This window comes from Strongylocentrotus purpuratus, unplaced genomic scaffold (genome assembly GCF_000002235.5).
Source record: "Strongylocentrotus purpuratus isolate Spur 01 unplaced genomic scaffold, Spur_5.0 spur5_scaffold_6, whole genome shotgun sequence".
NCBI classification, from domain to species: Eukaryota; Metazoa; Echinodermata; class Echinoidea; order Camarodonta; family Strongylocentrotidae; genus Strongylocentrotus; species Strongylocentrotus purpuratus.
Genome location: NW_022145612.1, coordinates 46,257,498 through 46,273,460, shown reverse-complemented (window position 1 = coordinate 46,273,460; position 15,963 = coordinate 46,257,498). Strand labels below are relative to the sequence as shown.

Here is a 15,963-nt window from a genome sequence, read left to right as displayed (position 1 = left end):
AAGCAATAAATGTAAAATAACTTGGTTCTTTCGATATCAAAAGGCACTACTACTACAAGGTTACAGTTAAAATATGACATGTCAGATTATCCCTCGGATAATCAGCTACTCTCTGGACTCAGTAACATTTTTAAGGGTAACTTCCGATTATTTGAACAAAACAAAACATGATCAAATTAGAAAAATATGATGCAAATCTTTCTTTTCCTTGTCTTTGTGAATCAATTGTTATTTTCAAGGTTTATATAAACATTCTGTAAACTGTTTTAGGTAAAAATTAAAATTACTGATCCCAAGAATTCACATCTACCTTCACTCTTTTCTCAGTTTGCTTGTAGACGTCGTGGTGCTGATAGATATTGAACAATTGCCACAAATACCAAGAACTCTAACTGGTTATCTTAAGGAGTAAGCTTCTCGTTAAGTACGTGTAGCTACAACAGACAGAGATTAGGAATAACCTTTTATTTCAACAGGCAGACAAAAATCTCTCATCTATGATGTTTTGAGTATGCTCAACCTGTAAATCTGGTTTAATGAACACTGCAGCCTCAAAGCTAAATGAATAATTTTCAATGTACCGTATAAGAAGATAATGTGGTCATATGCTGGACTGGTTTAAAGAAAGGGATGATACCTCCCCCCCCCCCCCCCCCCCCCCCCCACACACACACACACACGCACACACAAACACACACAAACGAAAAACGATAAGAGGGAAACAGATTAAGGTAATGATTTGGGATCTCAGATCATAAAGGGAATCATTTAAGTAACCAACTTATATAGTATCGTAAACACTTGTACCTTCATTCAGAAACCTACAGTATTCACAATTTTGTCCATTAAGATCTAATTGAGGAAAAGATACATTACTTTCACAGTTTTTTTGGTCAAAAATGACGCCTAGCTGGAATGCTCCCCAGGGAGTGGAGAAAGTGCATACATTGTGTGCGGGTATGCCTGAATCCGACGACAGGGGTAATAATATGATCGCAGGGCCCTCAGGGAGAACAGTATGAATGCTGATGAGGCTACCCTGGGTAAACAAGACCTATTATTATTATTATTATTATTATTACCACTTTCGTGAGTATGGGCACCTACATTTTGTTTGTTTTTAACATTCTGAATGTATAAAAAAATTCTTAAATTCTCTGTATCACTTAAATAATGCAAACATGGCTCTCCCTCCATGCTTTTGTGATGGACAATGATCACAAAGAGCAGGGTTGGACACCTGCAAGCTAGTCAAAGATGCTCTTTGGGTGAGGGGACACTGGAATACCCCCATACCAGAATCCAAGGCCATACAAAGCTCTTCCACATGAAGAACACAAGGTTCTTGGAGCTGAGGGTTGGGTATCTGCATGCATCCTTGTTATAGACAACCTGCGTTCTTTGCTTGAATTTGTGCAAGCATCCTCAGGAAAACATCTTCCTGACCGCGAATCAGATCCCATGGAATACAGCGCTCTCCAGCTTGCAGAATAGGAGGAAGAGGAAGAGGAGGGTTGGGCATCTGGGTTCTGGTCAAAGACATCTCCTGCCCTTGGACTGAGATTGTGTTAGGATTCTTTGGAAGACAACCTGCGTTCTTTGCTTGAATTTGTGCAAGCATCCTCAGGAAAACATCTTCCTGACCGCGAATCAGATCCCACGGAATACAGCGCTCTCCAGCTTGCAGAACAGGAGGATCAGGAAGACGAGGGTTGGGCATCTGGGTGCTGGTCAAAGACATCTCCTGCCCTTGGACTGAGATTGTATTAGGATTCTTTGGAAGACATCTCCCTGGATCATAACCAGCTTCCCAAGCAGAGCACTCATCTTCTACACACAGAACAGGAGGATCAGGAAGATGAGGGTTGGGCAGTTGCGTGCTGGACATCCCCTGCCCTTGGACTGAGATTGTGTTCGGATTCTTTGGAAGACATCTCCCTGGATCATAACCTACTTCCCAAGCAGAGCAATCATCTTCTACACAAAGAACAGGAGGATCAGGAAGATGAGGGTTGGGAAGTTGCGGGCTGGACATCCCCTGCTCTCGAACTGAAGATATGTTATGATATGTTTTGGGACTTCTTAACTGAGTGGGTTGTCCTCTTGACTGCAAACTTGGGCCCCAGGCCTTACAGAGTTCTTCAACAATGCAATTGTGCTCCGTGAGAAGTTCCACCTTCATGTCTCTGCAAAAGAATAACATAAGGTGAAAATTAACCTCAGCTCTTATTAGTTATTGATTTCCCCATTAAACGTGACTTTGAGTGGGTATTTATCATTTATGTATACATGTACATGTTTATCATGTTTATCTTTTAATGAATGCTAGATCTTCCTTGCATTTTCTTGTACTTGAACAAGGTCTATCTATTTATTTCAGAAGCATATTTCCACTGCTAACATGAAAAGTACTTAAATTTAGTACTTTCTTCTTGTTTTCAGGCTGAAGGTAATCCTGCAGAGGTTTAAAACATTGACCTTACAATCTATTTTATTCTAAACCGCTTAGAGGCAATTTGCAATTTGCGGTATACAAATATCTTATTATTATTATTATTATTATTACCTGAACATCTTGTGCAAAAAGTGATATGAATTAATGTACCAATATTAAATCCTGCAACAGTTTGAAAGTTTCAGTATACCTGAACATCTTGTGCAGAAAATGTGGTATGAGGGTACAGGTCATGACTGCCATGTTCTTAATTATTGCCACATCACTGGCATCTACTCCTCCAGGAATCTGACAGGACACATGGACCACCGCTGATGGGGTCACGCTGTACTTCTCACACAGCTCTGTGAATGATGGAGGGTCGGGTATACAATGGGATGTGCAGCTAATGAGCTGATTCGCCACCTGTAAAATATGAGAGGGGGGATTGTGAGCTCTTCATCTCTTGTGTAGACATTTTAACATTGATCAAATGTGCATAAATTGACATTAATTTGCATTTGCCACTCTCCATCCAGGCATACATGGGTATATATATTTGTCTATTTATTTCTAGCAACCAAAGGGTTGGATTGATATAATACATACATGTTCAACATGATTATAAACATTATTCAATTGATTACAATGAAATTGGTAAATTATGAATATAAATACATGTAGATCATTAATACAAAGAACATTACAAATCATTCAGGTATATAATATGTTACAAGTAAAGTACCCGGCAAATGCTGGGGTAATGATAATTGCAGGGCCCTCTGTAAAAAAACATCATTAATGCCGACGAGGCTTCCTTTGGTTAACTAAATGAACATTATATTATTACAAATGTATGTGTGAAAGCTTCAAAGCACTCATTTTATCACATAAAAGAAAAAGGGTGGAAACTGGTCAAGAAATAAAGAAGAAGAGCCATTTTTTGCGATGCTTTGGAATATAAAATAACAGGATTTCTCAAAGTTTTAGCATCATTCCAAACAAAGGAGTGGTTATTATGCAATATCTGGGCCATGTCTTATAAAGAGTTGATATCAATCACAACTACATACATACGAGATAGGTGAAATTGCGATTGATTGGCCGGACTTACAATTGATTTGGATGAGTTGTAGCTCTCTATAAGACGGGGCCCTTTGAACGTTATTATCACTCACCTTGATATCGAAAACATTATCAAGGCGGAGTGGCATCTTCTCACACAATATAGCACAGATCCTTTGGACATCAAATACCACCTGTAAAATGACAAGGATAATTAACAGTAATATACAGTCTATATAACTAATTATAGTCATATTCATGCCTTAATTCTCTCCTTTTGATTTATATCTTATTCAAGCAGACCTGCCAACCTGTGGAGTTCAAAAACTGTATTCTTTAGTCCCAAAAGTTGTATTTTACTGACAAAAGTTGTATTCTTGAAAATAAACATGGATTGTTACGCGGATCAATGGCTCTTACAATTTCTACCTACAGGAAGATTTTTTTTATTGATCATTGGTTGAATATGCATGATTTCGTCATGACTGGTGTGTTCGATGAACCAATGAACAACCCCAAATTGCGGATGTGAGATGCTTGTAGGATACTTTACAGGACAGAATGGACATTTTGCCATTGAAAATGGCTGACGCACACACAAAATATTGATTACAAAAAAATCAAAAAAATCAACAACAACAAAATTTTAAAAAAAAAACATTTTTTTTGTTGTTTTTTTGTTGAAAATCATATTTTATTAAGGAAAATCGTACTGTCGTATTTGCTTCTAAAAATCGTACTAAATATGACTAAATTGTACTGGTTGGCAGGTCTGTTCAAGTGATACAGAACTTGAAGCGAGTTGATTCAGGTTAAAAGTTAAATTTGAGAAACCTGTTGGTGACAGTTGACACATGTTGGTGAAATTTTGACACATAGTCTCTTAGTAAAAATTTAAGAATGTTTGAAGAGGAAACCGCTGATTTATCCAGTGCCCAACAGCTACTTTACTATAACATGTGAAAGTTTGTTTTCTAGTCATTTGACTTGTGAGGGGGAGGGGGAATGATGAGGTTGCCCAACAATACACCACAATGGCATTACCAATTGGCTAATAATAAATTCCTATAATTATTCATATTAATCTCAACTTCTCAACAATCTCAATACTTTCATATCTTTTTCAGCTCTTACTTTACCAATTTGTTTCTCAGCTTCTTCCTTCATTCAGAAACTTGCGTTAAAGTCAGAGAGCCATCTATTTTTTTCTTCCCCTTTTGACAAAACTTATTCCACAGCAGCTCTAACTACCCTATCACTTTGTGGTACTTTTCCTGTTTCTACTGGATCACTGCCAAGTCGACACATAACAGGATATCATTAGTTTCCGCAACTTTGGCATGCTTGCTGCACTTCATACATGACATGATGTAAGCTACAGTAGGTGTAAACATGACAGTACAAAGTTGGTCCCATACAGCCACTTTCAGATTGTAACAATTGTGAACACACTGAACCTTCAACAGTTTGAAAAGATCTACCTTCACCCAAGATAGACAAAGAATTTTAAAAGTATTTTTTTTCTTCCTTTTTTGATGAGTATTATACAAATAATACATGTTTGCAAGTGCATTAGTGAATATGCACTGCCCGCAGGTTGAGTCACAGTAGGATAATGAACGAGACTGGTTGAGTTTATAGTCTGTCTCTTTGTGACTTTTAAATGCAGTGCATATCACTAATGCACGAGCTAAAAACATATTTGTTTTACAAAATGGGTCTACAATATGAGTATAAAGTCAAGAAATTAGTGGTTGTTTTCGCCTAAATGCACTCCTGTGCATATGGTAAAAATTAATGCAAGCATGCATGATCCACTTCAAATACGCTTCTCATTGGCTACATACTTGAACTTATTTGATAGAGTATTATTCTGAAGAAAGTGAATTCAATTGCATGAGTTCTTGCTGCCTAGTGAAAAGATTACCTTGATTTGGTGTTAGTTTTAAACATTCATAGAAAGGATAGTGTTTGATAGCCTGGTTTTATGACCGATCAGACTTATCCACATTCATATGGGTGCATGCATCTCATTGGTTGATTGAGACAACATTTTGTAATCATTCTCAAATTCATTTGACACAGAAAAATGTAAACAATGTAAGAATTTGCTGACCTTGAGAACAGTTGTACTTGTGAGAAGAAGCAATAACTGGTGAAAGATGTCTCCAGTCTTGCTCGATGCTCTACACTCTTCTACGGGTTCTTGGGATGTGGTGGAGGACTCTCCAAAACTGTTGGCAACTCCTAGTTCCTGACTACCTGACGCAGATGTCTCTGTTGATGGGTGTGATGCCATTGGTACGTACTTCTGAATCTTAGTTGCTATCACCTTACCGTCCCACTGCCTCATCACGAACCACTTACTGTCACAATCTATGCCAACCACGGATGAGGCAGACCCAAAGAGAGGATGACACGCCTGGATCCATTCTTCAGCTGTCTGGACAACATGCACAACCACAGGACCTGCTGCCGTTGGAAATGTGGGCTCCATTCTGGGCTTTTTGCTTGGGTTTTCATCATCCATCTCTTCACCATCTTTCATTCCTTCACTCTGGTTAACTAGTGTACTGGATCTTTTCTTGCGCATTTTCCTTTTACCTTTGGAGGATGACTGCCCATGAGCAGATCTGAGGGAAATTGTTCCGCTGTTATTCAGAAATATGTCTTGGTAGTGGGCAAGTGTATGTTTTACCTTCTTCTTTGTATGCCCAAACACTTGCCTCTCTTTTGCTGTAAGGTTTTCCCTGATGAAATCCACAAGCCGATTTAGTTGACGACTTTCTGTCAAATATTCCTCTACTTTCTTCAGACCAGTTGTCCAGGGATTCAATCTCATTTGGGTCGTCTTGTGCAGGACAACTAGGTCACTTGGCGGGATGACATGAAAAGTATCCTTCTGAAACAGGAGAATTGAGAGCAGTTCCTCTGGAGTTCTTCCCAGGGTCCTTCTTGTAGGTCTGTCAAGTTTGTGAGAAGCTACAATGGAAGTGTGAATGTCCTGTAAGACCATAGGTCCATGACTTTCTAGGAGCTTTTCCACAAACCTCAAGCCTCTGTCTAGATCTCTTGATGATTCACTTTTACAAGCTTCATGAAAACTCTCCCTTTGTTTGTTACTGGTAATAGAGTCAAGATTATTGTTCTTGTCACTGATGTCCAATGGCTTGGAGGAGATGATATCTCCAGTAAAGGAACTATGTACTCTTCTCTGCGCAGTCTCCTCAGCAGACTGTCCAACTCTGATTTCCTTTGTAGATAATGTGGATGCACTCTCAGAGGTTCCATATCTCTTAGTTGCGCATGACTTTGCAGGGTCGCTAAGAGCCATTCGACGACTCTTTGTCAGGGATACTCTGCCATCACCATGGATGAGGAAGCGATCTGGATACGCTGCTAGCAACTTCCTGAGTGAATGCATTCCTGAAATGCAACCTGTACTCAAAGACTCATGTCTGACGACTTGATTTAGAAGTGTCTTTACAAAACTAGTCTTGGATGTTCTCAGATACTTCTCTAGATACTCGACAACTTTAGTGACTTGGTTACTGCCTTCATGATGGGTATTCCTCAACATTACAATGCCTGGAGGTGATGCAAACTTGAAGATCTTGGGCTCTCTGGCAATGGTATACGCCAGCTCCTTCTTGTTTCGCCCTGTCACTTTCTCTTCATTTGCTGTCATTATCTTTTCGTGTTTGAGCATGTTCAGTAGTATGCCTACTGGTTGAGGGCCGTTCTTCTGCAAGAAAACTTTTATCTTCTTTATGCCTCTTTCATAGTTCGACGTAAACAATGACTGTGACATAACTTGATTACCCTGAACATGGAAAGGTAACTTGTCATCCAGGAGTATGGTAGAAATGTCACAGCTACATTCACCATCATGAGTAGGGATTTTAGAAATGGCTGCAGTGATCTCTCCAATACTAACCCACTCATCACGTTCCTTCAAGTATCTGTTAATCCATTCAATCCTGACATAATGTCTGCAGGGCTTGAAACTACCAGCTTTCAAGTGAACTCTACCTGACTGTGATAACGGTTGGAACATTTGAGGCTCTTTAGAAATGGTCTCTGCAAAATCCTTCTTATTGTCTCCGAGAGCCCTTAGTTCTCTCTCAGACAGATGCTCTGCTTCTTTCAGCATATGCAGCAAATCATCTACCTTCTGTGGACCATTCCTCACTAGAACATCTGTCACTTTCTGGAGACCAGACTGATGATATGACTTTTCATAGACAGTATTCCCTTGCATATGGAAATGCTTGCGGATATTAGGAAGCATAAGCAAGGATCTTATGGCACATTGACAAGAATACTTACTTGTCAGGAGCTCAGATCTTACCTTGTCCATATCATCAATGGAAGTCCATCCAGCATGCTCCTTAAGATACTGCTCGATCCATCCTATTATGCCTGAATGACAACAGGAGGGATCTAGCACCGCATGGACCCCACGTAGCACTATCAAACCAGTTGACTGCTCCCTGACAAAAATGGCAGACTCATTGCAGATTGTGGTCTTCAGTTCTTTTCTGTTTCTTCCAAGGGCCACTTCTTCACCCTCTGTAACTTTTTGCCTCAGATTCCTAAGTAATGTATTCATCGTTAGAGGGCCTTTCTCCTCAAGGAGATGTTTCATCTTCCGGAGACCGCTTTCATAGGTTGTCATCAAGCACACCACATTTTCTCTAACAAGAAATTCCTTCAGGAAGGTTGTGCTTCTCATCACTTCAGTGACCTTACATCTACATGGAAAGCTGTCTGTCCTTGGAACGCTTGACCTTGCAGTGCATATTGTACTTAAGTCTGCCCAGCCCCCGCGTTTATTCAGGTATTGCTTAATCCATTGCCTTGCTTCCCAGTGACTACATGGTATGCCATCCAGGCATGGTCGGAGGTTGGTAGACAGAATAGAAGATGCCACAAGCCTGCAGCTGGTCATTGTGTCTGGGGATGTCCTTTACCCAGACAATTCTGTAAGATGAAAAAATAATATAATAATATAATATAAATCATTAACTGATTAATGTCAACCTGTTACAAGCCTTTAAAGTCGTTTTAAGCTCCCACAATAACCAATAGATTGCAAAAGAAATCTTGTAATTGAATTAGCAAGAGAAAAGGACATATATTTTTTTCATAAAATACATGGATTTTAAGTAAAGCTTACTGGACCCTATGTTAAGATATTTCTCTACCACGTCTTTATTTTTCAAATGAAGGGGTTTCATGAATTCTGTTCCCTTGTGTAAAATCTCTAATTATTTAATCTTCAAATAGGTTTTGTGTTATAAGGCAATAAGAGTCTGTTGATTGTTTTTAAAGGGGTATTGAAGTATTGTTAAACTTCAAGTCTCACAATCATACAAACAACCTGCACAGGCCCCAATCATTGCAAACTCCATGGCATAAAATAAGAATAGCATTTAAGCCCGTTGGGGGGGGGGGGAGGGAGATACTCAGATTTGGTTTGGACGGGGGTGTGCCGCTTAAGCCTCAAAATCTCTACCCATTATTAGGGTCCATTTTGGGGCATTTTTCTCACAAAAAAGACCCATTTTCCACAATTTTCAGGTGTTTTTCAAATTACCAATTTTGAAAAAAACAGATTTATTTTGAAATTTATGGTATTTTTGTTAAAAGTGGGACCCATGCTTGGGATTTTTTTGTGAAAAAGTCACCCATTAGAGTGGCACACCCCTGTATGTCCCAATATGTGAGTACCCCCCCCCCCCCCCCAGATTTAAGCGGAGGGCCAAAGTAAAATATCACGCATAGTTTTTGAGTTGCCTTCCACTACCGCATCAGTTAAGCAGACCTTGTTTATTTGAAAGATTTTATCATAATACACAATTTTTCAGAGGTGTTTTTTAATAAATTTGTAGCGAACATCCCTAAATCGGAGGGGGCATCCAAAAAAGCGTATTATGTAAATAATATTTAAGGGAACCTTGAACCACCATGAGTTTGGGATTAATTAATATCGCAAATTTATCAAAAACCATTATTTTCCATATAGCAAAATCAGAGAGATGCATTTTTTCATAATTTTTCAGGAATTTGTCTATGTACATGGACAATATCCTGTGTAAAGGAGAGGTTCATATCTCTTTTCAACAAAAAGTTATAGCAACCCAAAGTTATTGATTTGATTTCCACAAAAACAAAATTTTTGCCCACATGTGTATTATTAGTGTATTGAGGACCTGCTTGGTGCGTTTACATTGAGTTTGGGAGATCAAGCACCTTTTTTGTCGTTGTCTAATTTGTGAGGAAATATTTAGCAGCCAATCATGAAGCCGATGAATAAGCAGGGGGGGGGGTGCACTTTTTATTTTTTTTTGGGGGGGGGGAGAAAAAAATCTTTTTGGTCAGAGGGAGGGGTGGGGGACCCGTTTTACTTTTTTGTTTAAAAAAGGTACAATTAATGTTACCATCTAATTTTTAAAAGTTTTTTTGCAAGGGGGGGGGGGGAGGGCGGCGACGGCTGGGCCCGTTACCCCCCCCCCCCCCTTCCCGCACCTCGGTCAGACTACATACGTATCAATAAAGCAACCTTTGCCTTAATTGGTCAGGCTACAAATAGTACAAGTACAACTACAAGCAGCGATATGGGAAGATTACACAATGAAAATATTTCAAAGAGAATAAACTTGAATAAACAAACATTTTGAACAAACATTAGTTAAATGTCCAGTCATTTCTCTCATTCTCAACAGAAAGTGTTCATACAATCTCTTTGGATATTGTATTCATTTTAAGGTCTTATTTGTTTGAACTTTCTAAAAAAAGTAGAAACATGGCTAACACTAAGTAACAGTACTCGGTATTAGTAGTCGACCCCTACCTTCTAATTTTACTACAACAAATTATAGCATGATAAGTAGCATGATTATTTGAAAGCCGCCTTCTGCGTTCATCTAGCAAACGCCCCCCCCCCCCCCCTAAAGAAAGGCTCAAAACGTGATATATGCAGCTTGGCCTAATTGGCCTTGGAGCCTTCGCCCCTCTCTATCTCTAGCATTCACCACTGACCTGGTGACATCCGACAGTGCATCCATATGCACCCGGTACCAACACTAAACAGGGACCCAGCGCAGCGCTCAGCGCAAGTGAGCAGCTACTAGGGCTCGCACCAAACATGTGGAGGTGCAAATCGACGTTCGTATAGACTGTACCGTATACTAAACGTTACTTTGTGTGAATTAACTTGATATGAATGAATCTATAATAGTCTATACCTTACCGTTATCATGTTAATGACGTGGTCAAAAGAACGCCTTAATTCATTTGATAATTGCTGCAGTCTTTCTGGATACACTTTCTGGAATCTGGATAGATCTACACTTGCACAAATCACAATAGAGTCTAGGCCTACGTCACAAAAGATAAATATGCGGAACTTCAATTTCGGCGGAACATTCCAAATTTCCATGATGATTCGGCAGGCGGAGGGCTAATAACAATAAAGGGCAAGTACCGGTACAAATACAATGAGGGGCACTTACCCTGGGCGGCACTTGAAGGCTGGACGCACAAAAAACAAAAAACAAAAAAAAAACAGGAAGGGGTGCAAAATACGCAGAAGAAAGAAGAAAAAAATAAGCAGAAAAAATATGATTGGCGCCCCCAATGGGGTCTACTCGCTTTGGTAAAAATTTCAGCAGTGTTAGGAGGGCTCTTCACCACTGATCTCTACGGAAAAATCCGTAGAGATCAGTGCTCTTCACCAGTTTACGGTTGTGTGCGCCATTTTAAACAAAGCAAATGACCTAGAGGTCATGTATTTAAGCGTAAATTAAGATTGCGCCCATGCAAATTATGATGATATCACTGCCTACGCGCTGCGTTGTGCGCGCACATCATCATTTGCATGGGCGCAATCTTAATTTACGCATAAATACCACTGACCTCGGGTCATTGGCTTTGTTTCAGGGTTAATGACCCGAGGTCAACTGTCTGCGCATGCGCACTGATACAACCGTAAACTGGTGTACTAGCGATAGTGGGGCGGTATCAGGTAGTGGCGGATCCAGGTGGCCCCCACCCCCACCCCCCTGGCAAAAAAAAGAAGGAAAAAAGGGGAAAGATTTTTTTTTTTTTTTTTTTTTTTTTTTTTTTTTTTAGCTAAAGAAAGCAAAAGAACAAAAAAAGGTGCCCAAACCACTGAACGAAATATCTGACGACGTAATTTTTCAATTTTCTGGGCCAAAGAAAAATTATCTGACCATGATTGAATACCTTAGAATTACCCCTGAACTACCGGGAATCTGCCCCTTGGACCCCAGTGACCTACCAGTGCCACAAATAAGGTATCAAAATATGCTCATATGACAATAATTAAATGCCTAAAACCCCTGACTTTCGGTGGTTCTGCCCCCTGCAGTGACGGATCCAGGGGCGGGGGGGGGGGGGGGGCGGGGATCCGGGTCCCGGCCTTTCGAAAAAAAAATCATGTGAAAACACGTGATTTTTACCTGGCGCTCAAAGGGGGGGGGGTGCAAATTTTAAAATTTTCGAGGACCAAAAGAAAGGTGGGGCCCCCTCCCCTTAGAAATCCTGGATCCACGCCTGGCCTCCTGCATGGATAATGGACCCCACCTAGGCAGGCACCTAGCCACGGGGGGGGGGGGGAAGACGTGCCTCCCCCCAGAAAAAAATCCAAGATCGGTTAAACTTTTTTAGACCCCTTTTTTTTTATCTCGATCGATTACATGTATGTGCCCCCCCCCCCCCCCCCAAACATCAAAGTCTGGCTACGTGCCTGCACCTTGGGTGGCTGGATGTTAATCTGACGGTAATTTAAGTTTGAAACTCCTGAGCTTTTGGGGTCTCGGCCCCCTGGACCTCACGCCAATTAGTGTCCTGCCAGTGTCACAAATGAGGTATCAGAATATGTTCATCTGAACGTAATTAAAGGGAAAGTCCACCCCCAAAATAAGTTTGTTTCGATAGAGGCAGAATAATAAGAAAATCAGGTGAGTGAAAGTTTAAGCAAATTCTGAACGAAAATAAGAAAGTTATGAATTATTGAAGTTGTGATCAATCAAATACAAATTGGCAACTCCGTGACTTATTAAACGAGCTCTCCTCCATTTGCTTTGTGCATAATATTCCATAAAATCATGTTTTCTTCGTTATTGATGACGGAATATATATTTGTTCCTTGCAGGGGGAGTATAGAAACATATTTGCAATTATTATATTTAGGGTGCATGTATGGTTGAAATTTTTCTTGAGGGAAAATGAAAATTTTAGATTTTTTTAGTACTGAGCAAATGGAAGTTGAGCTCGCATGATACGTCATAGAGTTGCCAATTTGTGTTTGATTGATCACAACTTAAAAAATCCTAACTTCCTTATTTTTAATCGGAATTTGCTCAAACTTTCACTGACTTGTTTCTCTCATTTTTCTACTCCTATTAAAACAAACTTATTTTGGGGTGGACTTTCCCTTTAAATGCCTAGAACCCCTAAGTTTCCGGGGCTCCGTCCCCCTGAGCTTCGAGCCAACACCAAATTTTGTCATGCCGGTGTCACAAAAACGGTATTTAAAATATGCTCATCTGACCTTAATGTCAAATTTAGAGACCCCCCCCCCCCCCAAAAAAAGTGTCCTCTTACCCCCCCCCCCCCCCCCCCCCGCTTAATCAGCGGCTGAGTCGTTGTGAAATTTTCGGCCCGATTTATAAATGTTAACCCCCCCCCCCCCCCTTGAAAAAAAATCCTGCGTACGCGCCTGAGTAGTATAGTAGTAGTAATCGTAGTACATGCAGTAGGAGATTTCCGAGTAAGCATCTGAATATCTTATTTGTTCGTCAGTAATTAGGCCTAGTTATCGGATTTTGAAAAATGCTGAATTTAGCTCATTTTATGCATGTTAATTATTACCAAAGGGGGTAATGGGTCAGTGATGATAGTGTCTGACAGGCGCGGATCCAGGGGGGGGGGCGAGCGGGCCTTGCCCCCCCCCCCCCCCGCAAAAAAAAGAGGGAAGAAAGGAAAAGAAGGGAAAGGGAAAGAGGAGAGAAAGGGAAAGAAAGGAGAGGAAGAAGAAAAGAAAAGGGGGAAGAAGGAGATCGGGGGTGGGGCTGAAAGGGCCTTGCCTCCCAGGCTGTTGCCCCCCCCCCCCTCCCCAATCAAAAAAATAAGAGAGAATGAAGGGAAAGGAAAAAAGGAGATACTGGCGTACTGATAGGGGGAAGGGGGCTAGGGGAAAATCAAATTCAAATGTGGTTTATTTCTAATTCCATAACGTTGGATAACAATAATGCTGAAATGACATAATCTCCGAGATTTTTCCTCACCTTTTAATAAATTATATTTGTTTATGTGTTTGTTAGAAAAATTATGTTTGTTAAAAATTCCTAAATTTACCGTGATCCAGGCAAGAAATATGATTCTTGAGATTCCTATATGTCAGGGCCCGAGGAACGGCGGGGATCGGGAGCCTCGACCCCCCCCCCCCCCCCCCCACCTTTAAAAAAAAAAGAGTATATTAAAGAGAACGAAAAAAAAGAATAGAGCAAGAAAGAAAAAAAATAGTGTCCTGCCAGTGTCACAAAATAATAAGTTATACAAAAAAAATGCTCATCTGGCCGTAATTAACCTATTGCTTACTGGAACCTGGTGGTCCCTGTGTTAAGTCTATGGGAATTAGATAATTCAGTAGTCAACGGGTTAAGCGCCTCAAACCCCTGAGCTTCCGGGGGCTCTACCACCTCGACCCCACCAGGGGCCCTAAGGCGGGCCCCTGAATGCTTACCTGGCAGTAATTTATTGCCTTAAACCCCTGAGCTTATGGGGTCGGACAAGGTATCAAAATGTGTTTTTCTGTCCGAGGGCGTGTAGCCGAGGGGGGGGGGGGGGGGGGGGGGGGTGGGGCCGGTCCCCAAAAAATCGCCGGCCAAAACAAAAAGGAGAGGAGAGAAAAGGAAGAGGACGTAGGAAGAAAAAAGAGCAGACAAGGAATATCTTTGAAATTCAGACAAGGATTAAGAGTTAAGAACGATACAACGCATCGTCTTCTTTCTCTAATAATTAAATGAAACGTCAAGCTTCCGCGCTTCGCGCAGGAGGGGAAGGAAAACAAAATTCAGACTAGGATTATTTTCTAGAACAGTACAACGAATCGTCTTCTTTCTGTAATGATTTAATGAAACTTAAAAGCTTCCGCGCTTCGCGCGGGACGGGGGGGGGGGACCTGAATTCAGACGAGGATTAAGAGTCGAGACTGCTGTACAACTAATCGCCTTCTTTCTTTCATAATCTTATGAAACGTCAAAGCTCAAAGGTAGGGGAAAAACTGAATTCAGACGAGGATTCAGAGTCGAGAATGGTAATACGAATCGTCTTCTTTCTCTAATGATTTAATGAAACGTCAAAGCTTCCGCGCTTCGCGCGGGAGGGGAGGGAAAACAAAATTCAGACGAGGATTATTTTCTAGAACGGGACAACGAATCGTCTTCTTTCTCTAATGATTTAAAGAAACTGAAATGGGGGGGGGGGGGAGGGGGAACCTGAATTCAGACGAGGATTAAGAGTCGAGAACTGTAGAACTAATAGCTTTTTTCGCTAATGATTTAATGAAACGTAAAAGCATCCGCGCTTCGCGCGTGAGGGGGGGGGGCGAAACTGAATTCAGACGATCGAGGATTAAGAGTCGACAACAACGAATCGTCTTGTTTCTCAAATGATTTAATGAAACGTTAAAGCTTCCGCGCCTCGCGCGGGGAGGGGGGGGGGGGAACTAAATTTAGACGAGGATTATTATCGAGAACGGTACAACGAATCGTCTTCTTTCTCTAATGAATTTAATGAAACTTAAAAGCTTCCACGCTTTGCGCGGGAGGCCGAGGGGATGGGGGGAACCTGAATTCACACGAGGATTAAGAGTCGAGAACGGTACAACGAATCGTCTTCTGTCTCTAATAATTTAATGAAAATCGCCCCTTCCTGCACCCCCCCCCCCCCTAAGAAATCCTGGATCCGCGCCTGGTGTCTGACAGTGAAGACGAAAAAGTAAATGGGTTTCATTGCATAATTTGGATGTTAGGACAGAACATGATTTCACAGATAATACGTGACATACTCACAATTCCTCAAAAGTTCAACAGAATTAGATTTTAGCTGCAAATGGGACAATATAGTACCTTTAAAACCCAACAATTTTCCCCAGTTAACCCCTATTTTTTTTTTTTGGTTTTTAAAGTTTTATGGATAGGGTGTGATTAGATTTGGGAAATTGATTATGGTTAAAAGACTCATTTTTGTCTCGGCATGATGCATGATGGTAAGACAGCAAAACACATTTTGCTCTGGGATGGTCTAGAGTTACTCCGTATAGGCTGTATTTAAGAAAGAAATAAAGAAAGAGATAGATAACATAAAAGAAGAAAAGAAGAAGAGAAATAATGGGAGAAGAACCTGAAAAAGACATTAAAAATGATTACCGA

At 40.8% G+C, this 15,963-nt stretch overlaps 1 protein-coding gene across 2 annotated transcripts; it reads right to left on the bottom strand.

Moving 5' to 3' along the window:
* Positions 1–1,052: 1,052 nt before the first annotated feature.
* On the bottom strand, positions 1,053–10,844 carry LOC756996. 2 transcript variants are annotated; one of them, XM_030973075.1, is made up of 6 exons: positions 10,755–10,844; positions 5,616–8,482; positions 3,613–3,693; positions 2,646–2,860; positions 1,591–2,186; positions 1,053–1,392 (listed from the first exon to the last, which is right to left on the bottom strand). In XM_030973075.1, exons 2-6 carry the CDS (start codon positions 8,448–8,450, stop codon positions 1,382–1,384), a joined length of 3,738 nt encoding a protein of 1,245 aa, XP_030828935.1. In that variant the 5' UTR covers positions 8,451–8,482; positions 10,755–10,844; the 3' UTR covers positions 1,053–1,381. The 2 variants fall into 2 exon arrangements, with proteins under 2 accessions (XP_030828935.1, XP_030828934.1); XM_030973074.1 differs by having other exon boundaries at positions 1,053–2,186.
* Between the last annotated feature and the right edge of the window lie 5,119 nt (positions 10,845–15,963).